This window comes from Erpetoichthys calabaricus, chromosome 8, assembly GCF_900747795.2.
Source record: "Erpetoichthys calabaricus chromosome 8, fErpCal1.3, whole genome shotgun sequence".
Taxonomy (NCBI): Eukaryota; Metazoa; Chordata; class Cladistia; order Polypteriformes; family Polypteridae; genus Erpetoichthys; species Erpetoichthys calabaricus.
This window is the reverse complement of record NC_041401.2, coordinates 193,254,838-193,282,695: the sequence shown is the minus strand read 5'-3', so window position 1 is coordinate 193,282,695 and position 27,858 is coordinate 193,254,838. Positions and strand designations below refer to the sequence as shown.

The following is a 27,858-nucleotide window of genomic DNA, read 5'->3' as shown; positions in this document are numbered from 1 at the left end:
TTAAAGACACACTTCGCGTGCCCGTTAGTCTGGGAAAGAAGTGCACGAGAAGACCTGGGCAACCTCCAGAGATGGCTTTTCGGTTGTTTGAAGGGAAGGAGCACGCCGCTGTGTATCAGAAGTTCCGCTTTCCTCCGCCTGAAGAGATTAAAAACACAGTCCTGAAGTATCTGGACAGCAAAGTGAGACTTTTTTTTTTAACTTTATAGGTAAAACTAACAGGATACCGACCTTTAGGTGACCGTGATACACAATTTAAGATTTGCATCTGCTTGATGTTGTGTGATAAATACAGGCGGTGGCCAGAAAGGTGGAAACACCTGGGCTCGTCCATCCACGTAATTCCTCTGCAGACACAAAGGAGCAAACTGGAGATGGGCAGGGGGCCGAGCTGTGAGGCAGCAGCACTCACCGCACTGCCACTCAGACCCACTTACAGAATTTAGTAAGGAAAAACAAAATTTAAAGGTACAGCATTTTGGCTGCATAGTGGATCAATTGAGAAGGAAAGGGTAAGAGGGGAAGGGGAAAGATGGAACAAATCTGGGACCGGTGAGGGGAGATGTGAAAGAGCTGCCATTAGAGAAGGTGAAGGGAAGAGAGAGATTAAAAAGTCAGTCAGCCATTAAGATATGGAGACATGTGTGAGCTGAGCTTCTTCTGCTTTTCCTTAAAAAGGGTCTTTGAAGTCCTGTGAAAGAACCCAAACAGAGAGATCACGGTGGCTGTGATCAAGAGACATGCAAAGTGTTCAACAATCGTCTTTGTAAGGTCTACCATCTTAACGGCTTGAACCGCTCCATGAAACGGTCTGCTAGCCGTCTACATGTTTCACCCATGTAGTTGGCTGGACACGTCCTACAAGAAATGAAATTGGTGTGACCTTTAAGACTGACAAGACACCCCGTTAATAGTGAAATTAACAAAGAGGACCCAGATACAAGGGTACGGTTGGTGACATGTTTTCAGATGACACAATGTACAGATCAAAGTATGCGGTGAGGAGTGTGGCTGTCCTCTGTGAAGTGAGCTGTGGACGAGAAGTTGGTAAAGGTTAAGTAGTTCAAGGAAGGAGATCAAGGGAAAGTTAGGGGGAAAAATAAGACTCCTGTGGAAGGTCGAGTCTGCATGTCAGGTCAGGTCGAGGATCATGCACCAGTACAACAACCCACCAGACGACAAAACATCTCAGGGTTCTAGTTGGCAACCCCCCAGGCAGTCTCACCTTTTGGAAATGACCGTCTATCTGCCACAGCCAGGTGTTATACAGGCGTCCCATTGGCCTGGTCCAGCCAATTGGGCACCACATGGTGGTAGCTGATGTTCCCTCACAATGCTGGTAATGTGTCTCATTTGGGACTCCATGAGCAACACAAAGTCAAACCAGCAGAGTCCAGTCCTTGTCTCAGGTCACTGGATAGCGTCCATGTCTAGCAACCATATAGCAATACAGGAAGCACCAGGACTCCAAAGACAATGGAACATCCCTCTCTAGGAAAGACAGGGTCACGCTTAACTGAGCTAGGTCAAAGGTGGGCAAAACAAGGGACAACCTATTTAGAAGGGGCCTCACAAGAAGCGCTGAATGTCCCTGTGGTGAGCCCACCCAAACAATGGACCACATTCTCCATGGATGTTCCAAAGGCCCTACATGCACCGATGAAGATCTTAAGGATGCTAATGATGCCACTCTTACCTGGATACAGCAGTGGCATATTAAGATATGATGATGGCTCTTCCACCCTGCCAGTGAAGATGCTGGCATAGTGAGGTCCCATTCTAGGACCCACTGCAACTCTAAAAAGTTATCAAAAGAGAAAGCATTGTGGGTAAGAACCAGCTCTGCCAGTCTGAGGATGGTATTAACAGGAAGGATCCTGGCCTGGAGGTCTGTCTGGGGGCAATGAGGAATGACTGTGTACACAGAGGGGATGTCCATGGTAAAGATAAAGCAGTCAGGACCATAAAACCTAAAGCTACAAAACAACTGGAGGGCATGGTTAGCAACTTTGAAGTATGAAGGCAGACCTTCAGCCAGGGGTCTCATAAGACTGTTGGGGAATGCTGACATGTGACTGGTGGGACAGCTGCATACAGAAACAATTAAGGGTGTCCAGGATTGTTTGGTTTGTGGATTTGAGGGAGAAGGTAAAACTGAGATATCTTGTGGATTTTTAGCAATGAAGAGGTTGGCAATGGCAGGCAATTCCCTTCTGCTGGTGAGAAGAAATGGTAGGATTGACCTCCTACTGGTAATCACTTCTCAGATCCTGTGTGATGGGGAGATAGGCGGCTATTTTAGTGGTTACATTTGTGTGTTAGGTATACTTTATATAGAAGGGGGAGTCTAACTCCGATCCTGGAGGGCTACTGTGGCTGCAAGTTTTCGTTCTAACCTTTACCCAGCATGCCTTACTGGTGGCTGCACGGATGCACCAGTCTAGGTGCACTGCCACCTAGTGTATCGGAGGAGCATATGGTCATTGAAAAAGCTGTCTCTCCTGATTACTTCATTGAACTGGCCTCCCATCCAGATAAGGGTCTTCTGTTTAACCCCGCTGGAATGCCAGTCCATCCATAACATCCATAACTTGATTATTTTTACTGGACGGTCGGTGGGCCTTTTTCCACCAGACTGGTGAGTGTAGTTCATTTTTAACATTGTTAAAAAGACATTGAAACATGAAACTCTGTGGCCTTCAAAACCTGCCAAATGGTGTTTTGGAAATTTTTAGAGAATAAATCATTAAGAATCAGTCATTATTAATAATAAATCATTAATCATTATAAATCAAGTAAATCATTAAGAAAAAAAACAAGTCATTAAACGATGGATGGACTGGTTTTTCTGCGATTTTTGTATTCATAAGAGTTACTTCCAAACGCTTTGACATCACTTCCATTTTTTTTGTTCTGCATCTCCACCTACATATGACATACCGGTGGGCTCGTCCTGATATCTTAAAATGCAAGACGCTCAGCTTTTTGGGGTTCAACTCTGTTTTGGACCCTGAGGACATGAAAAATAAAACCTAATTTTTTTAGGCCGATTTTGGACCATATTTTGTGCCTGAAACGACACCCGTATAAATGAAGAATAAACCAATAGGTTTCTCCAGCAAAATGATAAGAAGGACTTGAAGCTGTACAGGACACTTCAACCCACCCCAGGGTTTCACCCCCTCATGGGATACGAGGGGTCAAAGTGACTCCTTTTCAGAAAACTTTGAAAAACTGGCAATTGGTAATCACGGCACGTGGAGTGTCATTTAAAGCAATTTGGAGGTCGCGGATCACAAATATGATCATATTGTTGATATCTGATTCTTTGCCAGTCGTCCTCATCCTCTAAGAGCCATTTCCAGAAGGTTACAAATGACAAATTTCAAGCATGAGCATGTGGGGTGTCATTTTAGAGCAGATTTACTTCATGAGGTACAAGTGCATAATAAACACAAAGGGCTGCTTCAGTCGAAATGTTTAAAGTCTGAAAATTCTCGATTACAATAGAAATGTGTCATTTGTCACCCTGTGACAGACATCGACGGAGGGCTAGGAGAGGATTAAAAATCACCTAATCATCCTGACCGTGAAATACTCTAAAACAGGGGTCCCCAATTCCTGTCCTAGAGGGTCTCAGTGGCTGCAGGTTTTCATTCTAACCCTTTTCTTAATTTAGTGACCTGTTTTTGCTGTTAATTAACTTGTTTAGAACTAATTTTAATCAACTTGTTCTTTATAATTTATTCCTCTGAATTGCTTCATTGCTTTCCTTAAACAGAAATGAAATGTGAAGTGAGTGAGCCAACAGAAGACCACCTAAGTCAGGGCCTCAACTCCAAGTGGTTGCTTAATTAGGCACCAATTCTCGTCGTTAATTAAACCCGTTCTTTAATTCAGTGGCTTGTTGCTGTTCTCGTTGTGTCATAGCACAGCCTTTCTCAATCTGTGGGGCAGAAGTAACAAAAAAAGGGGTGCGAATGTTGCCATATGTAGCGTAATGTCGCTATTCGCAGGGAAATTTTAAACTTGTAGCGGTGTATCTGCAGCAAAAAATATCTATATATATAATTCACTAAGCCGTTGCCAGAGCAAGCAAGACACCCATGAAAGCACGCAGGAAGGAGCCACGCCCACCAACTCTAAGACCATTGGATACGACAAAAACTCGCAGAGCCACGCCCACCAACTCAGATGCAGCAACTCACAACACCGGGCGTCATTCACGTTCGTCTCTGCTGACTCCACATGCACCTCTGAGCCACGTTGACTTTTCATTAGTCAACCTCAGTGGAACCTCGGGTCACACACAGGCAGCGCCAGAGAGAGGGGGCTGGATTCATAAAGTAGGAAGGCAGTTAAAGAATACACCGGGCTTGATTTTGTTTTCACTTCTGTTTACAGCGATCGGGTCGTAGCGTGCATTGTTGCAATGTTACTTTTCTTGGTGGTTTATTAAATTACGGATTTTTCAAATGTTAATTTTTTCCCTGTGCTTAAAACTCATTAAAAAAAAAGTGTTTTTAGCCAGCGGTTGGTAGCGCTATAGCGCAAACTATTGCAGTGTTAGTTTTCTCTGTTGTTCAAGGTTTTCTCAGTGTTATTCAATGTCTTTACATTTAGTTTACTATTACGCTGTGCATTCTATGGTTTAATTAACTATATTTGTGCTTAAAAACTTAAAATATATATTTACATACAGTTCGTACAGTCTGGAACTGATTAATTGATTTTACATACAATCCTATGGGAGAAATTGCTTCGGTTCACGACCAAATCGGTTTACGACCAGAGTTTTGGAACGAATTATGGTCGTGAACTGAGGTTCCACTGTATTCTTTTCGGTTATGACGCACGACCGCATCCACCATCGCAAACTGTTTTACACGCCATGGTCTTATATTTGGTGGGTGGGTCTCCATCAGTTGCTCTTGCGACCGGGCACATGACCAGGCAGTGTGTATGCTTCGAGTACGAGGGTGGACGCGACAGGACCATCTAAGAAAAATCATGTCGCGGATGTGAATCGCTGTATGCAGCGTGTAAAACAGTTTGCGAGGGGTATCCCATGGTCTCACAGTTGGTGGGCAGGTCTCTGTTAGTTGCTCTTGCGAGCGGGCACATGACCAGGCAGTGTGTATGCTTCGAGAGCGAGGGTGGACGCGACAGGACCATCTAAGAAGAGGCATGTTTGTCACGGATCTGAATCGCTGTATGCGGCGTGTTAACAGTTTGTTTGTCGCGTATGTGAATCGCTGTATGCAGCATATAAAACAGTTTCCGAGGGGTATCCCATGGTCTTATAGTTGGTGGGCGGGTCTCCGTCAGTTGCTCTTGCGACTGGGCACATGACCAGGCAGTGTGTATGCTTCGAGTGCGAGGGTGGACGCGACAGGACCATCTAAGAAAAATTATGTCGCGGATGTGAATCGCTGTATGCAGCATGTAAAACAGTTTGCGAGGGGTATCCCATGGTCTCACAGTTGGTGGGCAGGTCTCTGGTAGTTGCTCTTGCGAGCGGGCACATGACCAGGCAGTGTGTATGCTTCGAGAGCGAGGGTGGACGCGACAGCACCATCTAAGAAGAATCATATTTGTCGTGGATGTGAATCGCTGTATGCAGCGTGTAAAACAGTTTCCGAGGGGTATCCCATGGTCTTAGCAGTGTCTATACTTTGATGTGAATCGCTGTATGCAGCGTGTAAAACAGTTTCCGAGGGGTATCCCATGGTCTTAGCAGTGTCTATACTTTGATGTGAATCGCTGTATGCAGCGTGTAAAACAGTTTCCGAGGGGTATCCCATGGTCTTAGCAGTGTCTATACTTTGATGTGAATCGCTGTATGCAGCGTGTAAAACACTGTATTGTATGTTGCCCTCTCCAGAGTTATATTTTTTCATTCACCTACAGTTGTATCCTCAAAACCAACCCCATCTGGACAACTGCGTCTTTCAGGAAGTGTTCACACATCAATACATAATTATGCAGCGTATGCTACGCCGCGGGTTGGCTAGTAGAAATAAATTTTATTAGGGTTTCAAAAAAACGTTAGGGGGGGCGCGATTAAAACTGTTATGAAAACTCGGGTTGCAAATACTTAAAGGTTGAGAAATGCTGGTGTAAGTGAAGGCCAACTGTGACACAAAGTCCTAAAGACCCCAGGCGATGTGTAAGTCTCTGAGTGGTCCTGTTGTGGCTGAGGAGGCAGGAGAAGTCTGTAAAGGTTGTAGCCATAACAGTAGATAACGCTGCAAATAGGGACATGGCTGGACGACTGCTCTGAATTATAAAGCGTGGATGCTTTAGGGGGGCGTGATTAAAACTGTTATGAAAACTCGGGTCGCAAATAATTAAAGGTTGAGAAACGCTGTCATAGCAGACGTTTCTGAATTGTGGATTTTCTCTTTTCTAAGAGCACTGGGGACCTGAGCAGATTGATATTCCTGAGACCTTCATCTTTCTTTATTTTCAGATATTGTGTGATGGGCGCAGTTTGCTGCTCGTGTTTTGATTCATTTTGTATCTCATTATTGTTTGGCATCAAAGTAAGGAAAAAGAACAATTAAGGGGGTCTGAGTCTTGAAGAGCAAGTCATATAAATGAATTCAATAGGAGTTAATTAGCAGCAGAAACAGGTTACTGATTAAGAAAAGGGTTAAAATGAAAACCTGTAGCCACTGCGGCCCTCCAGGACCGGAGTTGGGGACCCCTCTTTTAGAGTATTTCATGGTCAGGATGATTAGGTGATTTTTAATCCTCTCCTAGCCCTCCGTCGATGTCTGTCACAGGGTGACAAATGACACATTTCTAATGTAATTGAGAATTTTCAGACTTTAAACATTTGGACTGAAGCAGCCCTTTGTGTTTATTATGCACTTGTACCTCATGAAGTAAATCGTTATATTTCAGATGAACGCCCCGAATTAGGGGGGCTTACGCTAATTCTGACTTTTTTTTTTTTTTTTTTGATGTGCAGAAGAAAAAGCCTCATGTTCTGGCTGTGGATATCGGCTGTGGGACAGGGCAAGTGAGCAGATCTCTAGCGCCACACTTTGAGAAGATAATTGGGGTGGACATCAGTGAGGCCCAGTTAGAAGAAGCCAGGAAAGAAACCAACTTGACTAACGTCAAGTACATGTAAGTGCGACATGCCTGGGGCATGGGGTCTTTATCCATTCATTTTCTAATTGCACACATCTGAGGGTCGCAGTGACCACAGTCTTAACAGGGCTGACCAGACATCTTTTTCCTATAATACATTTCAGCTGTCATTGGAGCATTTCCCAGGGCTTGTTGTAGGGATGTAGTGGTCCGCAGCAGGTTGGCGCGAGGGTTTTTACTGCCCTGGGCAAAGCTGTAAGCTGTAAATATTGCCCCCGAAAATCTATCTCATAACTCTATTATGAAACGCTCATGCTATAGAAGGTAGGAGTGTTGCTGTTTGAGCCACAATTGGTTGATGCCCACTGCATTGCCCGATTTTATTGATCATTGGGTAGCAGTAGTTTTAACTACAAGGTGATTGGTTAAATGAACTGTAACTGTGGATGAAACTGACAGGTTTTAAACTTTAATGTTGTGTGACATTTCACTGTCATATGTTGGAAAGAAAAACAGGAGGCTTCATGGGCTAAAGGGGTGCGGAAATGCAATTAGACATTTTTAGTCTTTACAAAATCGCACACAATTTCAAGACAAACAGCTCAAAGTGAAGAGTCACACCCCATGCCAACTTTTTACAATTTTGAAAATTGCCCAACTGAGTTTGAAACCACCCAATCTGGCAACTAAGCTGCAGAACCGAACTCAAACTAACTTAACTGTGTGTCAAAGTCTTCATCCCATCAACCCCTGCACAGTCCTGCTGGCTGCTGGGAATTGAAGTCCTCTCTGTAAACTCTGGCACAGTTTTACCAGTTTACCAGTAACGGACTTGCCCGTCATATTGACAGAATGTCCTCAAATAAACTGGCACTCGATTGGAGAAGGGCATTCTCGGCCCCCCCCCCCCCCCCCAATACTTGTTATGTTTCAGCCTGGGTCGACCCTCCCCAGCTAGAGTTCAAATGTCCCTTTTATGTCTGTTTTTTTCCATTAACATTGCTGTTCATTTAGTTCCTTTATGTCCAAGTGTCTTTTTGTTATGCACCTTGTGTGTTGTGTGTGGTCCCCCCAGTAGGAGAAGCCACCTGCTCATCACCATCACTGTCAAAGGACTGTCCTCAGCCCTGTAAAGACTATCGAAAGCCCACAGTACCCACAGTTCATTGGATGTGCTGCCGTTGGCGATTTCTGTTGGTTTTGTGACACATTTGTGCCTTGTGATTATTGGATCTTTGACCAGTTTTGCTCTGTTTTTTATGGCCATTCTTTGTTTTGTGTCTGTTTGTTATTCGGTTGATTTCTTCAGTCAACTCCTTTTGCCTTTAATGCTCTTTGGATTACTACAGAGCATTTTCGTAAAGTAAATCTTATTCATTGAGAGGCTCTGTTGGCTCTTTTAGTGACTAGCCTGGGGTTTGACAGTTTTCCCCCTCTAATGGGAATTTTTAATATTTTTTGGGGGACTTTCTTCCCTCAGAACTCTCTAGATCATAACAGTATTTTTCTGCACTGCCTGCAAATGAAAAGGGCATTAAGTTGAAGCAAGAGACACAGGCGCGACTCCCTCTGGACACTCTTAGACGGTGCCGCACAGCGCTGACAGACAACTCAGTGCAGTTTCTGACTGTCAGTAATTCATAAATTTGGATTTTTGTTTAAAAAAAAAAATTCTGACAAGCAAAAATGTATTTTACTTAAAAAGTAAGTTTTCAATTTCAAGTAACTTTACGATTCTTATATTATTACGGGTGGCAGCTAAAGTGGATGAAATGCAACTGGAAAATCTAAGCCAGCTGTTCCATCAATCAGTTATCTGCGCCACACAACCACCAAAATTCAGGGTGGCATGGACTCGCAGTGAAGAAGTGCCAGTTACCATACCTGAGATTGATAATAACGATCATCACATATGCTTTTGTCGGTTGTCTTGTCACATTTTTTTTTTTTTTTACAGAAAATGTCATGCAGAAGACCTTCCTGCTGATGATGGCTCTGTGGATTTGATCACAGCCGCTCATGCTGCCCACTGGTTTGACAAAGAAAAGTTTCTGAAGGAAGCCAACAGGGTCCTGAAGCCCGGGGGGTGCATGGCCCTGTTTGGGTTCACCACGGAGATTGATTTTTCCTTTCCTGGAGTAAACCCTGGACGTTTAACAGATATTTTTGAAGAGGTGAGGCAGTTTATAAACACTTACAGCCATGAGGAAAAGTAAGAACACCCAATGAAACGTGATTTTTTCTTTTTTACTTTCTCGTATACAAAAAATAGGGAAAGTATTGTAATCATCCAAAAATTTCATTTCGAGATTTTGATGAATCTCGACGTTTTAGACCTCCCTGACTTTCTCGTTTACAAAGTATAGAGAAAGTAATCTAATCATCCAAAAATTCAATGTCGATATTTTGGTGACTCTCGATGTTTTAGACCTCCCTGACTTTGTCGTTTACGAAGTACAGGGTAAGTATTGTAATACTCCAAAACGTCCATTTCAAGATTTTGAAATTTTCTTTCTCATGGTCTGAGAGTCCTTCAGGTGCCTTTTGCCAAACTCCAGGCGGGCTGCCATGTGCCTTTTACTAAGGAGTGGCTTCCGTCTGGCCACTCTACCATACAGACCTGATTGGTGGATTGCTGCAGAGATGGTTGTCCTTCTGGAAGGTTCTCCTCTCTCCACGGAGGACCTCTGGAGCTCTGACAGAGTGACCATCGGGTTCTTGGTCACCTCCCTGACTAAGGTCCTTCTCCCCCAATCGCTCAGTTTAGATGGCCGGCCAGCTCTAAGAAGAGTCCTGGTGGTTTCGAACTTCTTCCACTTACGGATGATGGAGGCCACTGTGCTCATTGGGACCTTCAAAGCAGCAGAAATTTTTCTGTACCCTTCCCCAGATTTGTGCCTTGAGACAATCCTGTCTCGGAGGTCTTCAGACAATTCCTTTGACTTCATGCTTGGTTTGTGCTCTGACATGAACTGTCAACTGTGGGACCTTCTATACACAGGTGTGTGCCTTTCCAAATCAGGTCCAGTCAACTGAATTGACCACAGGTGGACTCCAATGAAGCTGCAGAAACATCTCAAGGATGATCAGGGGAAACAGGATGGACCTGAGCTCAATTTGGAGCTTCATGGCAAAGGCTGTGAATACTTATGTACATGTGCTTTCTCAATTTTTTTATTTTTAATAAATTTGCAAAAACCTCAAGTAAACGTTTTTCACATTGTCGTTATGGGGTGTTGTGTGTAGAATTCTGAGGAAAAAAATGAATTTAATCCATTTTGGAATAAGGCTGTAACATCACAAAATGTGGAAAAAGTGATGAAGCGCTGGGAATACTTTCCGGATGCACTATAAAGGTGTAGTTTATGTAGTGTGGTAAGCAGCCCGGACACAGACAGGCGGACATCGTTTGAATCACCCAACACACGCTTTATTTACAAATACTTATTTACAAGGTGCACACAACCCCAAAACTCCCCCAAAAGTCCAGGCCTTCTTTCCAATGCCTTTTTCTCAAGTCCGCCTCCACTCCTCAACTCCAAGATCTCGTCTTCTCCACTCCCAACTCAAGCCATCGAACGAAGGGAGGTGGGCCCTTTTATGACCCCAAGGGGTATGCGAAAAGATGCACTTCACTGCGTGTTGTCCTGTATAACTATGTATGTGACAAATAAATAAAGAATTATTAATCACCCGGACGTGCTCCAGGTGCCTCCCGATAATCTTCTGCCGGCACTCCTCAGTGTGGCGGAAGTACCGGCTGTGCACCCAGAAGCACTCCGGGTGTCCCTGGTCGCCGGGTGTGGCGGAAGTGCTGAGGACCATGGCTCTCCAGGCATTGGGGCGACCCCTGGTGGTGACCACGGGCCCCTATAGGTTTGAGCTTCCAAGCTCAGTTCCTGTGGTCCCCAAAGCCAGCAGGGCCGTCGCCCCCTCGTGGTCTGGAGGAGGCGTAATCCCTCCTCCGGTCCTTCTGGGCATCCCAGCTGCTTGCCACCATAGGTATACAGTATATGTCAGGCTTAGGTCTCAGTGTACCTGATTACATATAAAGACTTAAAGAAATGTAACCAAGACACTTAAGCCATCAATTAAACAACATAGATAAGACGTTTCTTCTTCATTTTTTGCATGAACTGTTTGCTTTGACTTTCACTAGAACTTTTAAAATGAGGATACTTGGACTGTGGAAGTTTTCATTGTCCTTGTGCTACTAATTGCTTAAACCTTGCTGAAACTACTTTGGAAACCCTCGGCAAATGCAGCTACAAGAAGTATCATGAAATTATATTACTGTAACAAAAGGAGCAGGGCTGCCACCTGAACAGAAGAGGGCGCCACAGCCTCACTTAATTCAAAGTCAGCGTCACCAGTCAAGCAGTATGAGGTGGGTGGCAGCCTGACTTATTGCATCCCTGTACTGCCCAAAATTGGCAAAAGTAGAAATAACCCATCCATCCATCCATTATCCAACCTGCTGAATCCGAACACAGGGTCACGGGGGTCTGCTGGAGCCAATCCCAGCCAACACAGGGCACAAGGCAGGAACCAATCCTGGGCAGGGTACCAACCCACCACAGGACACACACAAACACACACACACACACACACACACCAAGCACACACTAGGGACAATTTAGAATCACCAATCCACCTAACCAGCATGTCTTTGGACTGTGGGAGGAAACCCACATAGACGTGGGGAGAACATGCAAACTCCACACAGTGAGGACCCAGGAAGCGAACCCGGGTCTCCTAACTGTGAGGCAGCAGTGCTACCACTGCGCCACCATGCCGCCCCTGGTATTATATATTACATTAAATTGCTCACTCAATCCAGTCCTGAGTATTGCGGTTTGGAGCCTTTTCTGGCAGCTTTTAGCAGTCCCTGAAAGGTTGGCGGGCAGCACGGTGGCGCAGTGGTAGCGCTGCTGCCTCGCAGTTAGGAGACCTGTCTGGGCTTCACTTCCTGGGTCCTCACTGTGTGGAGTTTGCATGTTCTCCCCGTGTCTGCGTGGGTTTCCTCCCACAGTCCAAAGACATGCAGGTTAGGTGTATTGGTAATTCTAAATTATCCCTAGTGTATGCTTGGTGCATGTGTGTTTGTGTGTGTGTGTGTGTGTGTGTGCCCTGCGGTGGGTTGGCGTCCTACCCAGGATTGGTTCCTGCCTTGCTTCCTGTGTTGGCTGGGATTAGCTGCAGCAGACCCCCCTGACCCTGTACTTAGAATACAGACGGGGCCTAGTACTGGATGTTAGCCCTGACCCTAACCTTTCACAGTTAATGGAAGAAATCATAAGATAAGTTGATAATATACTGTATTAGATAATATTACCTCGCAATGGACTGCCAACCTTTCAGTCAGTCAGTCATTCTCTAACCAGCTATATCCTAACACAGGGTCACGGGGGTCTGCTGCAGCTAATCCCAGCCAACACAGGGAGCAAGGCAGGAACCAATCCTGGGTAGGACGCCAACCCACCGCAGGGCACACACACACACACATGCACCAAGCACACACTAGGGATAATTTAGGATCGCCAATACACCTAACCTGCATGTCTTTGGACTGTGGGAGGAAACCCACGCAGACACGGGGAGCACATGCAAACTCCATGCAGTGAGGACCCGGGAAGCGAACCCGGGTCTCCTAACTGCGAGGCAACAGCGCTACCACTGCGCCGCCATGCCGCCCGCCAAGCTTTCAGGGACTGCTAAAAGCTGCCAGAAAAGGCTCCAAACCGCAATACTCAGGACTGGATTGAGTGGGCAATTTACTTTAATATATAATACCAGGGGCGGCACGGTGGCGCAGTGGTAGCGCTGCTGCCTCACAGTTAGGAGACCTGGGTTCGCTTCCACCTGTGTGGAGTTTGCATGATCTCCCCGTGTCTGCGTGGGTTTCCTCCCACAGTCCAAAGACATGCAGGTTAGGTGGATTGGCGATTCTAAATTGGCCCTAGTGTGTGCTTGGTGTGTGGATGTGTTTGTGTGTGTCCTGCGGTGGGTTGGCACCCTGCCCAGGATTGGTTCCTGCCTTGTGCCCTGTGTTGGCTGGGATTGGCTCCAGCAGACCCCCGTGACCCTGTGTTCGGATTCAGCGGGTTGGAAAATGGATGGATGGATATAATACCAGTAACGGCGTAGTGCATGATAACGTGCAGTGAATCCACTTGACGTCTAGTTGTCCTTCTCTTTCTCTGTACGTTTATCTTTCATTTGCTCAGAGATTGATGCGCTTGCTGTTTCCTGATCAGCTCTTCTTTTCTCCACCCTAGTCGCCCGCTACTTTTCTTCTTCCGTCATCATCTTTTCATGTTAAAACTGATTAAGTCCGTGTTTGTGTTGTAATTACTTACGTTTTCCTTCATTTTTTCTTAAGCTGGCACTCAAGTCTTCAATCTGCCTCAAGAATGATTTAAGATATGAAGAGGTAGGGGGAGTGATGGCGAAGGTGGTAGGGATGAGAATGGCGCCCGTACTCATGTGTCGCACTGCCGCCCTGCTGCCCGGTGCTGAGAGTTGATTCTACAATAAAATAAAATAAAAAGAGGAGTAACCTTGGAGGTCAATCATCACCCCGGAAGTGGATAGTAGACGTCACGTAGTATATGTGTACCAAATTTCAGGTCAATTGTTCTGCAGTTTGCGAGCTACAGGTGATTTAAAGTCCTGGACAGACAAACGGACAGCCATGGTAACGTATTATATAGGAAGATTCTCTAAATTTCCTGCTAAATTAAAAAAATGAATTAGGTTAACTAGTAACTCTAAATTGGCCGACCTACGTGTGCCCTGCAAAGGACTGGCATGCTGTTTTAAACTCAATTTTGTTCAGATAGGCTATTCTCAGTTTGGATGAACCAGGTTTGATAACGGGTACCATAACATAACATTCTCCAGCCCAGTTAACCCATTTCAGGAACACTGGAGCCTGTCCTGGCAGCATCAGGTGCCAACCCCGCATGGGGAGCCAGTCCAACACAAGTTCCCTCCTCCTCCTCCTCACACCGGGCCAGAGTCACCTGTCAGCCCTAACCTGCATGTCTATGGGAAACTGGAGAACCTGAAAACAAAAGCTCACAGAGAAACAATTAAAACATGTGAGCTCAGCACAAACAACCAGGTGTGGGATTCAAACCCAGGGTGCTTCCTGTGAGGCAGGATTAATGGATGAATGGATGTATTTAATACAAGCTGTCCCCCACGGCTTCACCCATGTAGAAGTGAAACAGGACAGTGAGGAGGGCCCTGCGAAAGCCCCAAGCTTTCTTCTCCCCTTGTCTCACAGCCTCACTCTCGGATTAGCGCGAATACAGTATATCGCTCCAGCAAGCGAACTATGAGAGAAGTCGCAAAATCAACCGAAATGTTCCAAGAGAATTATAGAAAAAAACAAGATTTAAATCTGTGAAGTAGTTCACTCATTCGCTAGTTTAGCGTCGGTGAGATACACCCCAAGGCTGGCGCGTCAGTGAGGAGGGCCCCGCTTTCCCTACCCTCGGCCTGCTGCCTCTCTCTTGGAGTCGCACAAATAAAACGGTACAGCAAGTTAACTATGATACATAACACAATAAGAGAAGATGCAAAATCAACTGCAATGTTCAAGCAAATTACAGAAAAAAAAAACAATCTAAATCCGTTAAGTAGTTCTCTCATGAAAAGCGGACGGACATACAGACAGACAGACATTGGATTTTATATATAGAGAAATGCATAATGTCCAGAAAAGACCTAAGTGAGCATTAAAATGAAGACAAGTGTAACGTGAGCCTGCTTTATGTCTTTAATCCTGTGAGCTGCTTGTGTGTTTTCATGCAGGAATTTGAGCACATGCTGCCTTACAGAAGCAAACCGGTATTTGTGAACGATTCTATGTTGCAAGAATTGTTTGAGGCCATCGACTATCCTGACAAGGAAAGGTATGGTTTAGGTCTTGAGGTTATGCATGTTGAGTTTTCTTGGCTTCAAGTTATAACAAAATATACACCACTGTATATGGCCAAAGAGGTCTGTGGAAACCTGACTGTCAAACCAACAGTATATGAGCTTGTTGGACATCCTATTCCAAAACTATGGGCATTCACATTTGAGTTGTCCATAGTGGGCCATACTCCTTTGACAGGGCTACCTGCTTGGTCTATAGCCCTGCATTAGTCCGTCCTGGCTCTGAGAATGGCAGGGCAATATGGTGACCCAGAGTTGTCCTTTCATTTCTTTAACTTCCTATCCAGGATAGCTACCATCAAGAAATCTGGAAGGGTCCACAGACTTAGTGCAACCCCTATAATATTATATTCTGTAAAATGCTAAATTTCCTTCGTGGGACATAAAACGTAATCTCTATTCATATTATCTATCTATCTATCTATCTATCTATCTATCTATCTTATAGTGCCTTTCATATCTATCATTTTATTACATATTGTCTTTCATATCTATCTATCCATAATATAGTGCCTTTCCTATCTATCTATCTATCTATTATATAGTGCCTTTCACTCTATCTATCTATAATCCATCTATCCATCCATTTTCCAACCCGCTGAATCCAAACACAGGGTCACGGAGGTCTGCTGGAGCCAATCCCAGCCAACACAGGGCACAAGGCAGGAACCAATCCCGGGCAGGGTGCCAACCCACCGCAGGACACACACAAACACACCCACACACCAAGTACACACTAGGGCCAATTTAGAATCACCAGTCCACCTAACCAGCATGTCTTTGGACTGTGGGAGGAAACCAGAGTGCCCGGAGGAAACCCACGCAGACACGGGGAGAACATGCAAACTCCACGCAGGGAGGACCCGGGAAGCGAACCCAGGTCCCCAGGTCACCCAACTGCGAAGCAGCAGTGCTACCCACTGCGCCACCGTGCCGCCCCCCTATCTATAATATAGTGCCTTTCATATCTATCTATTATATAGTGCCTTATCTATCTATCTATCTATCTATCTATCTATCTATCTATCTATCATATAGTGCCTTTCATATCTATCATTTTATTATATATTGTCTTTCCTATCTATCTATCTATCTATCTCTTGTGAGACTTGCCCGGACCAGACTGACACCACATCTTTCTCCAAAAAGCACACATTTATTAATCAGGAAACAACAGTCCCGCACAGCACACTGTGCTCTCATCACCAATCACCCCTACACCGGGATTCTCTCTCACTGTCCATGGGCCGCCTTTCCTCTCTCCACGGGAGCCTCGTTCTGCTCCCACTCCCGACTCTAGGTCCCTGATTGTAGGGAGGTGGCCCCTTTTATTCTCACCCGGATGTGCTCCAGGTGCTTGATGATGTTCTTCCAGGAGCACTTCCTGGTGTGGCGGAAGTACTGCTCTTGCACCCAGAAGCACACCGAGCGTCCCTAGAAGGATCTTCCTCCATCTTTACAGGGTGTGGCGGAAGTAAATGTTTCCCGGGTTCCATGAGGCTTGAAGCATCCCCTGGCGGTGGTCATGGGTCCCAACGGGTTGGAACCTTCTTGCTTCTCTCCCGTGGTCCTCTCCCAATCCAGGGTTGTTGCCCCCTAGTGGCCCAGAGGACATAAATGCCACCTCCAGGTCCTTCCAGGCATCCCGGCTGGGTAAGGACCCCAGCTTCCTCTGACACTATCTATCTATCTATCTATCTATCTATCTATCTAGTAGTCCCCTGTATCTTTTTATCCATGTACGGGTTTACTATTGTTACATGTACAGAGTCCAGTGAAATTCTTACCGTGCTGATCAGCTTGTAAGACACTGCAAGTCTCTCACGATTAATGAATTTCATGAATCAAAGAGAACAAATTGGAGAAGACTAGCATCTGTGCTACAATTTCATCTCATTACATTTTCTTTAGTGTTTCTTCCGGTTGTGGGTTCCAGTGAATTGATGAATTTTAAATCCGTGTTCTTTATCACCCTACTGAAACTTTTCTTCGTCTGTTACAGGATTGAAAACCTACCAGTCAAGAGGCCCACATCAGTGTCTGGCGCTGTTGGTTTTATCGAGTCATTCTCTGTGTATCAGTGCTTCCTAAGAGCAGAGCCAAGTGCTGCCAAAGCCACTTTAAAGAGAATTCATCAGAGGTAACGTTCCTAAAATAATAATGTGTGTGTATTCATGGAGTTGAGGCACTTAAGGTTAGCTACTGAAGATCTGTCTCTGAGGTTGGCACAAGCCTTCTGGGGACTCCCCCCTACCCACCCCCTTCCATGACAGTGTAACAGCATATTCCGTACACTAAAGACCCCACTTTCCTGTTGGTCATTTGTTGAGAAAGCAGGTGTGGCTCCTTAAAGTGATCATAATGTTTTACAAGGCTGCAGTGACAATGACATCCTTGAGAGAGGTTAGGCAATTTAAGTCAAGCTCTGCTCCTGATTCATCTGATTACGTGTTCCACATTACTTCTCAGATAATCAAATTACTCTGGGGATGTGTTTAAAGGGTCACACACCCGCCCTGTACTACAGTTAATCTGAAATCAGAAACTGAGACTCATTGGCAAAAAAAAACCAAGTGTGGCCGGGAGTGAGAAAGAGAAATGGAAAGTGCAGAGTATAGCAGGAGGTCAGACGGGGAAGAATTCATTGGATTTTAAGGTGTGTAATTAGGGACCACTCTGTCAGGATGAGCAAAGACAACTAATGTGTAGTGAGGCCTGGTAAGCCTTGCTTCTTGTTTAAAGCTTTAGTTCAGCTACTTTCTAGTATGCATGTTGGAACCGCACACAGATTGGTTTAAAGAGAATTTGGCAGTATGATTATAAAGGTACGGCAAATTAAAACAAGTGTGTGCAGACTGCAATTAAGTTTAAATAACATCTCAACATCATGAATAATTAGACTTAATATATTAGATCAGCATTTCTCAACCTTTCAGTATTTGCGACCCGAGTCTTCATAACAGTTTTAATCGCGCCCCCCTAACGTTTTTTTGAAAGGAGCCCACTAATACCAATTTGTTCTTTTTTAATGAATGATATATCATAGATGCATATTTTATTATACCTACTTAACTTTTATCAACATTTATCTAACTCTATATTTATTTTTCTAGTATCAGAATGAAGTTTAAGTTAATTTGTTTTGGTTTCAATAGATGTATTTTTCATATTTTCGATTCTTGTTTTAATTTTTTCATATCTTCGCGCCCCCCATTTTGTTACTTTGCGCCCCCCTAGGGGGGGGGCACCCCACAGATTGAGAACCACTGAGTTAAGGTAAAGCTGGGCAGTTAGGCAACCTGGCTTTGTGTGGGGGTTGAGAGAGAGACTTTAGCAGAGAAACACTTACCAAACTTGTTTGAGGCAATTCCCCCCAAATCCTATCGTAAAATTCGAAGACACCCATTCCTAAAAGGGGGGGGGGTAAACATGAATGCTTCTCACTAATGTAACACTAATATTACTGCAATGAAATTGAAAATGCAAGCTGGGGTGGTGTGATACAAGAGACACGTACAAATAGTACCTTTCATATCTATCTATCTATCTATCTATCTATCTATCTATCTATCTATCGATAATATAGTGCCTTTCATATCTATCTATTATATAGTGCCTTTCATATCTATCTATCTATCTATCTATCTATCTATCTATCTATCGATAATATAGTGCCTTTCATATCTATCTATTATATAGTGCCTTTCATATCTATCTATCTATCTATCTATCTATCTATCGATAATATAGTGCCTTTCATATCTATCTATTAGATAGATTATGAAAGGCACTATATTAATTAGATAAATAATGAAAGGCACTATATTATTGATAGATAGATAGATAGATAGATAGATAGATAGATAGATAGATAGATAGATAGATAGATATCTTATCTATCTATCTATCCATCATATAGTGCCTTTCATATCTATCTTTTTATTATACAGTGTCTTTCATATCTATCTATAATATAGTGCCTTTCATATCTATCTATCTATTATATAGTGCCTTTCATATCTATCTATTATATAGTGCCTTTCATATCTATCTATTATATAGTGCCTTATCTATCTATCTATCTATCTATCAATAATATAGTGCCTTTCATATCTATCTATTAGATAGATTATGAAAGGCACTATATTAATTAGATAGATTATGAAAAGCACTAGATTATTGATAGATAGATAGATAGATAGATATATAGTGCCTTATCTATCTATCTATCTATCTATCTATCTATCTATCTATCTATCTATCATATAGTTCCTTTCATATCTATCTTTTTATTATACAGTGTCTTTCATATCTATCTATAATATAGTGCCTTTCATATCTATCTTTTTATTATATAGTGTCTTTCATATCTATCTATTATATAGTGCCTTTCATATCTATCTATCTATCATATAGTGCCTTTCATATCTATCTTTTTATTATATAGTGTCTTTCATATCTATCTATTATATAGTGCCTTTCATATCTATCTATCTATCATATAGTGCCTTTCATATCTATCTTTTTATTATATAGTGTCTTTCATATCTATCTATTATTTAGTGCCTTTCATATCTATCTATCTATGTTGGCCCACTCATCTGTTGACTTGCTTTACATCCCATTATTATTTGGCTGCCAGTTAAAGAAACACTTAAACAGTTACAATCAAGGCAACATTGTGTGTTCTATTAGTATTAGAAATCTTATATATAAACGTCTATGTGTGGAAGTGTGTGTCTGTCTGTCTGTCCGGCCTACAGCATGAACCTCAAAGAGCCGGCAATGTGGCCCCAAGTTAACACGTGAAGCTCAAAGGAAGCGATTCTGTCACCAAAGTAAAACCGCCGAGAACAGAGAATCTCGCTTAGCCACTAATACACAAGTGGGGCGAGCACATTGGCAAAATGAGACCTCCAAAGAGGGATAAACTCGCTTGGCCGCTGATAGACAACAGAGGTGAGCACGTCAGCAAAACCAAACTGCAGGGAAAATAAAACCTCGCTTAGCCGTTAATACACAACCGTTGCGATTGATTGATTGAAGTGCCAGAATCTGCAGTTTCTAAGAGCCCAAGCTTTTTACAGCACGGGCTTACACAGCTAGTTGGTTTATAATGGAGAAAGTGGCTTAATCGAAAACGTGCAGCCATTGTAGCCCTCCAGTGACAGAGTTTGACACCCCTAACTTAAACATATGGCAAAAAATACACATTTTTCTTAATTTCTTATAAATCTCCCACTGGTCTGATGTCTGATGAAAGCCTTTACATGACTGAGAGGTTAGATGACTGTGGGCTTATTTGAAAATGGTTGTAAGTAGGGAGTGACTTGAAAGAAGCTAATGGCAAAAGTCACCATCTCGTGGGACTTGCTTCCAAAGGTTGTAAGCAGGGCCGGATTTATATGAAAAGAGGCCCTAGGCTATTCCACTTATGAGGCCCTTTCACCTTCCATTTTTAAGTTTGTAAATTACATGAGAGATAATAAAATACGTAATACGCGTTGATCTTAACCAATACATTTTTATGTTTGTTTATTAGTCATATGCGTAGAATTTCTCCTTATTTTCGGTTCAGTGTTTTAGTGTTCACTGTTTTTAGGATAGTGTAATTTTAATTTTGCTAACAATTTGAAAGTAGGCCCCTCTTGATCTTGAGGCCCTAGGCTGAAGCCTAGTTAGCCTATAGGAAAATCCGGCCCTGGTTGTAAGTATGACGTGACTTGAAAGAATCTCATGGTGAAAGTCCCCGCGAGATGGTCTGGGGACAACAACAATCTCATCTTTTAATTCTCGTGGATACGCCTCTTCATTGGGAAGAAACACTACTTTTCCCTGATGGCAACATGAATTAGACGATCTACAAGTCTCCGACTTAAAGTTTAAATCCGAACAATATATTCGATCACTTTGCGCTGTTCCATTATTTCACCGAGTAATAATTTCTGTTTGTTTGCACTAATGCGATCTTTACTATCATTTTTTTGAGACTTTTGAATTTTAGTACTTCCATTATCACTAACCTGCTCTGCATGTGTACCACGCCAACGTTTTTGAATTCTTTACGGCGTTCTACTTTGTCATCTACTCTTTGTCTTTTATTTCCGGCCCCAGGTGTGGTTAAATCTCTTGGCACAAAGTCTCGTCTTGCGAGATGTGGAAGTGTCTCTCTGAGAAAATCACATCTCGTTTCCCAAGATTTTTTTTTTATAATAGAGAGAAATCTACTTTTTACAAAGATCCTTTTATTTGCCCTTTCATCCACAAGCCAGAGGTCTACAGTCATCCTCCCTCTGGTGGGGCTTGGACTATATCATGTGAACATTGTTTATATATTCTTGAACTTTTGAAGGCAAAACCCATTTGGCTGGGTACAGGCCAAAGCCAACCAGTTAAGTAGGAGCTCTGGCTGCCCTAGGGTAACCCTGTCTGGGCAGGCCGATTAGGATTTAGGCCTGCTTGATGATTGTATTTTTGAGGATTCCCACCACTTTGGCCATTTTGTGCTGCTACACCACAATAGATATAGCCTCATCCCCTAGGCAGCCAGACCTCAAACTCAATGGGCAGGCTGCGGCCTACTTGTCCCAAAATGGGGAGCGGACTTTAAAAGCACAAACCATCCATCCATCCATTTTCCAACCCGCTGAATCCGAACACAGGGTCACGGGGGTCTGCTGGAGCCAATCCCAGCCAACACAGGGCACAAGGCAGGGAACCAATCCCGGGCAGGGTGCCAACCCACCGCAGGACACACACAAACACACCCACACACACACCAAGCACACACTAGGGCCAATTTAGAATCGCCAATCCACCTAACCTGCATGTCTTTGGACTGTGGGAGGAAACCGGAGCGCCCGGAGGAAACCCACGCAGACACGGGGAGAACATGCAAACTCCACGCAGGGAGGACCCGGGAAGCGAACCCAGGTCCCCAGATCTCCCAACTGCGAGGCAGCAGCGCTACCCACTGCGCCACCGTGCCGCCCGCACAAACCATCCAAATGTTAAAAAAGTATGCAAAAATGACCATTGAGATAATAAATGAGTCAGATTCAAATGTTTTCATACATATATTATGAGATATTGTGCAAATTTTTAAACGATAATTCATTAAGAATGTGTTTATTTTTGTTTTCATTTCTTTACTTTCTTAGTTTATTCGTTGGTTGTATAAAGAAAACGGATTTTAGCATCGGTTAGTTTCCTTTTCAAAGTAGGTCTAGCACTGTTTTTCGTCATTGACTTTCCTTCTCATTTTCGTTGTTCTTTCTGTCTCTTCCCTAAGCTTTCACCATTTGTCTTCAATTTCTTGCCTTACGTTGCCCTCTCCTGGTCAGTTCAAGCACTAACAACACCCTTTTGACGCATCTACTGTATGTCACAGCAAATGGTCAAACCTCTGGCTTGATAAGACAAGTCCAAACAATGAATCTTTAGTAGAATGTTGTGAAATAAGGTGCTATATAGGCGCCCGACCCAGCACAGATTCACACTGAGGCACGTGTATACAGAACACAAAAGTTTATTTTCTTCAGCTGGAGGGCACGTCTTCCCCGTAATCCCTCCAGCCACAACACAGTCACAAAAGCATTCACAGTAACAAAACACAACCCTTCTCTGGCACCACCACTCCTCCCTGGCAACCTCGTCCTCTTCCTCCCGATTGTGGCCCTGAGTGGTGGTTGCCGGCACTTTTTATAGTCCACCCGGAAGTGCTCCAGGTGCTTGATCACCTGCTTCTGATTGCACTTCCGGGTGGGGCTACAGAGTTGTCCAGGCCGGTCCAGGGACCCATGCAGCACCCCCTTGGTGGCCACCCCAGATCCCAACAGGGCTGTGGAGAACTCCATCTCCCATGAAGCCCTGCAGGAAACTGAGGCACCATCCTCTGCCAGGGAGGCTGCTACGAACCATCCCGGGGGAGGTATTGAGCAGTCCATGACTACTCCCCCAGAACATGTGTAGAAGGGGCATCCCAGCCGGGCATGGGACCCTGCTGGCCGCCACAATGTACAGTGCATCCGGAAAGTATTCACAGCGGATCACTTTTTCCACATTTTGTTATGTTACAGCCTTATTCCTAAATGGATTAAATTCATTTTTTTCCTCAGAATTCTACACACAACACCCCATAATGACAACGTGAAAAAAGTTTACTTGAGGTTTCTGCAAATTTATTAAAAATAAAAAAACTGAGAAATCCCATGTCCATAAGTATTCACAGCCTTTGCTCAATACTTTGTCGATGCTCCTTTGGCAGCAATTCCAGCCTCAAGTCTTGTTGAATATGATGCCACAAGCTTGGCACACCTATCCTTGTTTGCCAGTTTGGCCCATTCCTCTTTGCAGCACCTCTCAAGCTCCATCAGGTTGGATGGGAAGCGTCGGTGCACAGCCATTTTAAGATCTCTCCAGAGATGTTCAATCAGATTCAAGTCTGGGCTCTGGCTGGGCCACTCAAGGACATTCACAGAGTTGTCCTGAAGCCACTCCTTTGATATCTTGGCTGTGTGCTTAGGGTCGTTGTCCTGCTGAAAGATGAACCGTCGCCCCAGTCTGAGGTCAAGAGCGCTCTGGAGCAGGTTTTCATCCAGGATGTCTCTGTACATTGCTGCAGTCATCTTTCCCTTTATCCTGACTAGTCTCCCAGTTCCCCACAGCATGATGCTGCCACCACCATGCTTCACTGTAGGGATGGTATTGGCCTGGTGATGAGTGGTGCCTGGTTTCCTCCAAACGTGACGCCTGGCATTCACACCAAAGAGTTCAATCTTTGTCTCATCAGACCAGAGAATTTTCTTTCTCATGTTCTGAGAGTCCTTCAGGTGCCTTTTGGCAAACTCCAGGTGGGCTGCCATGTGCCTTTTACTAAGGAGTGGCTTCCGTTTGGCCACTCTACCATACAGGCCTGATTTGTGGTTTGCTGCAGAGATGGTTGTCCTTCTGGAAGGTTCTCCTCTCTCCACAGAGGACCTCTGGAGCTCTGACATAGTGACCATTGGGTTCTTCGTCACCTCCCTGACTAAGGCCCTTTTCCCCCGATCGCTCAGTTTAGATGGCCAGCCAGCTCTAGGAAGAGTCCTGGTGGTTTCGAACTTCTTCCACTTATGGATGATGGAGGCCACTGTGCTCATTGGGACCTTCAAAGCAGCAGAAATTTTTCTGTAACCTTCCCCAGATTTGTGCCTCGAGACAATCCTGTCTCAGAGGTCTACAGACAATTCCTTTGACTTCATGCTTGGTTTGTGCTCTGACATGAACTGTCAACTGTGGGACCTTCTATAGACAGGTGTGTGCCTTTCCAAATCATGTCCAGTCAACTGAATTTACCACAGGTGGACTCAGGGTGATGATCAGGGGAAACAGGATGCACCTGAGCTCAATTTTGAGCTTCATGGCAAAGGCTGTGAATACTTATGTACATGTGCTTTCTCAATTTTTTTATTTTTAATAAATTTGCAAAAATCTCAAGTAAACTTTTTTCATGTTGATATTTTGGGGTGTTGTGTGTAGAATTCTGAGGAAAAAAATGAATTTAATCCATTTTGGAATAAGGCTGTAACATAACAAAATGTGGAAAAAGTGATGCGCTGTGAATACTTTCCGAATGCACTGTATAAAGGGACAAAATTAGAAAAACAAGGTAAAAGGGCAAAAAAGGATTTGTCTACAAATTAATTCAAGGTGAACAAGTCCCAATACGAAATCCATCCATCCATCCATTTTCCAACCCGCTGAATCCGAACACAGGGTCACGGGGGTCTGCTGGAGCCAATCCCAGCCAACACAGGGCACAAGGCAGGGAACCAATCCTGGGCAGGGTGCCAACCCACTGCAGGACACACACAAACACACACACACACCAAGCACACACTAGGGCCAATTTAGAATCGCCAATCCACCTAACCTGCATGTCTTTGGACTGTGGGAGGAAACCGGAGCGCCCGGAGGAAACCCACGCAGACACGGGGAGAACATGCAAACTCCACGCAGGGAGGACCCGGGAAGTGAACCCAGGTCCCCAGGTCTCCCAACTGCGAGGCAGCAGCACTACCCACGGCGCCACCGTGCCGCCCATACGAAATCCAACAAATCAGAAATCCAAGAACAAAATTGGAATATCAAAAAAAAAAACCTGACAAATCAAAGGGAAACAATACTTGCAATAATATCTCCATCAAACTCAATACACCACTGCTGGGATCTTCTCTTTCACCTCAATATAAAATCTGAGTGTGGCCCCTCACGTTGGCCCTGCCTCTTGGGATTACACCAGCAAAGCACAAGGAATTTCAGAAAAAGACACAAATATAAAACAATTAACAAACCTTATAGATATTACACAAAAACTTGGAAAATACTAAATCAAAAAAACAATAAAATGGAAAATACATCTTAGCCAGGGGAAAACATCCTGGCTGTAACATAACCCACACTACTGCATTTCCCTAAAAGCAAAATGAGAAAAGGAAAAAAATAAAGATCAGCTAATTTTTCACTGGCATCAATTACAAGTAAAAACGACTCAGTGATCGTGAAACTGGGGCCGACACCTGACCTTGACAGCTACCGTGCCATCATGTTTACATGCGTCAGATGTTGCTCAAGCACACAGATTGTAAACATTGTCTTTTCACTTTTTATTCAATTATAGGTTTCTGGAGGAGATGGGCGTTTCTTCTGCTGACACTGAACTGGAGATTTTGATGAAGTATTACTGCATTCTGACACGTAAGCCAGAATAAGAGACACTAAAGTATATTTTCTGAAGACCTGCCACTAGCCTACCTCACCACGGTAGAAACTTACAAATGAAATTTTCAATTTTTTTTTTTATGGTTAGTACAGTGTCAAAGTGGTTAGTACTGCTGCCTCATAGCTCCAGGGTTCCAGTTCAAGTCCCTGGGCTGGTCACGGCCTATGTGGAGTTTGCATGTTCTCTCTGGTTCACCATGAGATACTCTGGCTTTACTACCACACCTTAAATGCACGTGTGCTCGCTGAAAGTCGGGAATGACAAGGAAATGGACACCAATGTAAAATAAAAAGCAATTTCTTTATTCTTGGTGAGTTAAAGAGACTGCAGCCCCCCCACATACCTCTGAAGAGACTGGAGCCCCCACCCAGCTCAGTGCCACTGACTGGTTAGAACAGACAGTCTGCCGCCTCACATGGGGCTTCCCTCTATATACCTTTTTGTGTATTAAAACAAAAAAATATATATATATACATAAATTATAATAGCTTACTACTCCCTGAATTGGAATGTGTACATTGCTGTAAGTTGCGGTTACATCCTGATTTATTACATGCAGGAGTGCACAGTTTCTTACCAAAATAAAGATATGCCCTTATCAGCACACAGACACAAGACCAGTTTAAAGCAGTTGCTTATAGTTCAGTACATTTAGTTATAAAGAAATTACATTCTCTGTAGTGGGCTGGCGCCCTGCCCGGGGTTTGTTTCCTGCCTTGTGCCCTGTGTTGACTGGGATTGGCTCCAGCAGACCCCCGTGACCCTGTAGTTAGGATAGAGCGGGTTGGATAATGGATGGATGGATGGAAATTACATTCTTATGGCTTGCCCGGACACCACCAGTTGGAAACCACATCTTTATAAATTGCACACGTTTATTAATCTTAATACATAATTCGCCAGCCTCCTCACTCACTCACTGACTCACTCACTCACGTCCGTCCGAAAACCAAATGTGCAGTCGCCTTCTGCGCAGCTGCCCGAAAAACCTTACGAGACCAACATCGCGGCAGGCGGCGGATTTACAGCCGCGAAAATTCAAAGAGAAAGGCAACTTTGATTAAAGCTCTAGAGGCCTGAAAGGCGATTTCGACTACAGCTCGAGGCCTAATTACGCATTCTGATTCAATTACGCATTCATTCAATACACCTCTATCAGGTTTGTGGTGCTTATACTTATTACTATTCCACTCGTGCCCATTTCATCTTATGTTGTCGAAACGAACTCTTTGTCTAGTCATAAATAAATAAAGTCCCAACACTACACACAATGCACTCAGCAATAATCACCCCAATAAGCCTGTTTCTCAGTCCTTGGCCTCCTCTATTCTCCTCCTGGGAGCTTCGTCCTGCTCCCACTCCCGACTTTGGCTCCCAGACTGTAGGAAGGCGGCGCCTTTTATCCCCCCCTTTTTGTTACTTCGTGCCCCCCTAGGAGGGTCCGCCCCACAGTTTGAGAACCACTGGTCTGATTAGATTAATAAATCCTTATTTATTAATCCATAAGGGACATGCTTCTTATAGTTTTAAGCAAGAATTCAGAAAACGATCACATTGATTTATAATATCACAGGGTGTTCTGTTAATATCAAGAGGTCAGCATTTTCTCATAAAGAATGCAAATTAGTCCCTTAAACTGTGCACAAGCTTAATTCTTTTTCTACCTAAATGAAGAACAAATCATATAGAAGTAAAAATCATATAGCTCTCTGCAGCATGATTAATACAAAATACAGTCCTTGGTATTTGTGAGTTAAATACTTGTAATCATTACAGTTAATAATGTTTTTCGTCCTCACATGCTAGGTCAATAGGTGACTCTATATTGGCCCTGTATGGTGAGGGATTGTGTGCACTGCAGTGACTGACCCAAGGTTGGTTCCCTCCTTCCCTCCAATGTTACTGGGATAGACACCAGTTTCCTGTAAACCTAAACTGGATATCTGGGTTAGGAAATATATGTACTGTATGTGATTGCTATGATAAGACTGTGTCCTAGTAGACTGCACCTCAGAAACCCTGGTGTTTTAACATTCCCCATTCTAAAT

At 44.0% G+C, this 27,858-nt stretch overlaps 1 protein-coding gene across 1 annotated transcript; it reads left to right on the top strand.

Annotated features, from left to right (window-relative positions):
* LOC114656801 (putative methyltransferase DDB_G0268948) lies at positions 1–25,998 on the top strand. The gene is made up of 6 exons (XM_051930326.1): positions 1–182; positions 6,977–7,137; positions 9,059–9,275; positions 14,923–15,023; positions 17,051–17,188; positions 25,709–25,998. The coding sequence occupies exons 1-6, from the start codon at positions 72–74 to the stop codon at positions 25,797–25,799; spliced, it is 819 nt and encodes a 272-aa protein (XP_051786286.1). The 5' UTR covers positions 1–71; the 3' UTR covers positions 25,800–25,998.
* Positions 25,999–27,858: the final 1,860 nt, after the last annotated feature.

What these genes read in the sequence shown, in the direction of transcription:
- LOC114656801 (XM_051930326.1), top strand. Translation starts at nt 72, where the DNA reads ATGGCTTTTCGGTTGTTTGAAGGGAAGGAGCACGCCGCTGTGTATCAG. An exon ending in TTGACTAACGTCAAGTACAT is followed by an intron (nt 7,138 to 9,058) that starts GTAAGTGCGACA and finishes TTTTTTTTACAG; the next exon opens with AAAATGTCATGCAGAAGACC. An exon ending in TTAAAGAGAATTCATCAGAG is followed by an intron (nt 17,189 to 25,708) that starts GTAACGTTCCTA and finishes ATTCAATTATAG; the next exon opens with GTTTCTGGAGGAGATGGGCG.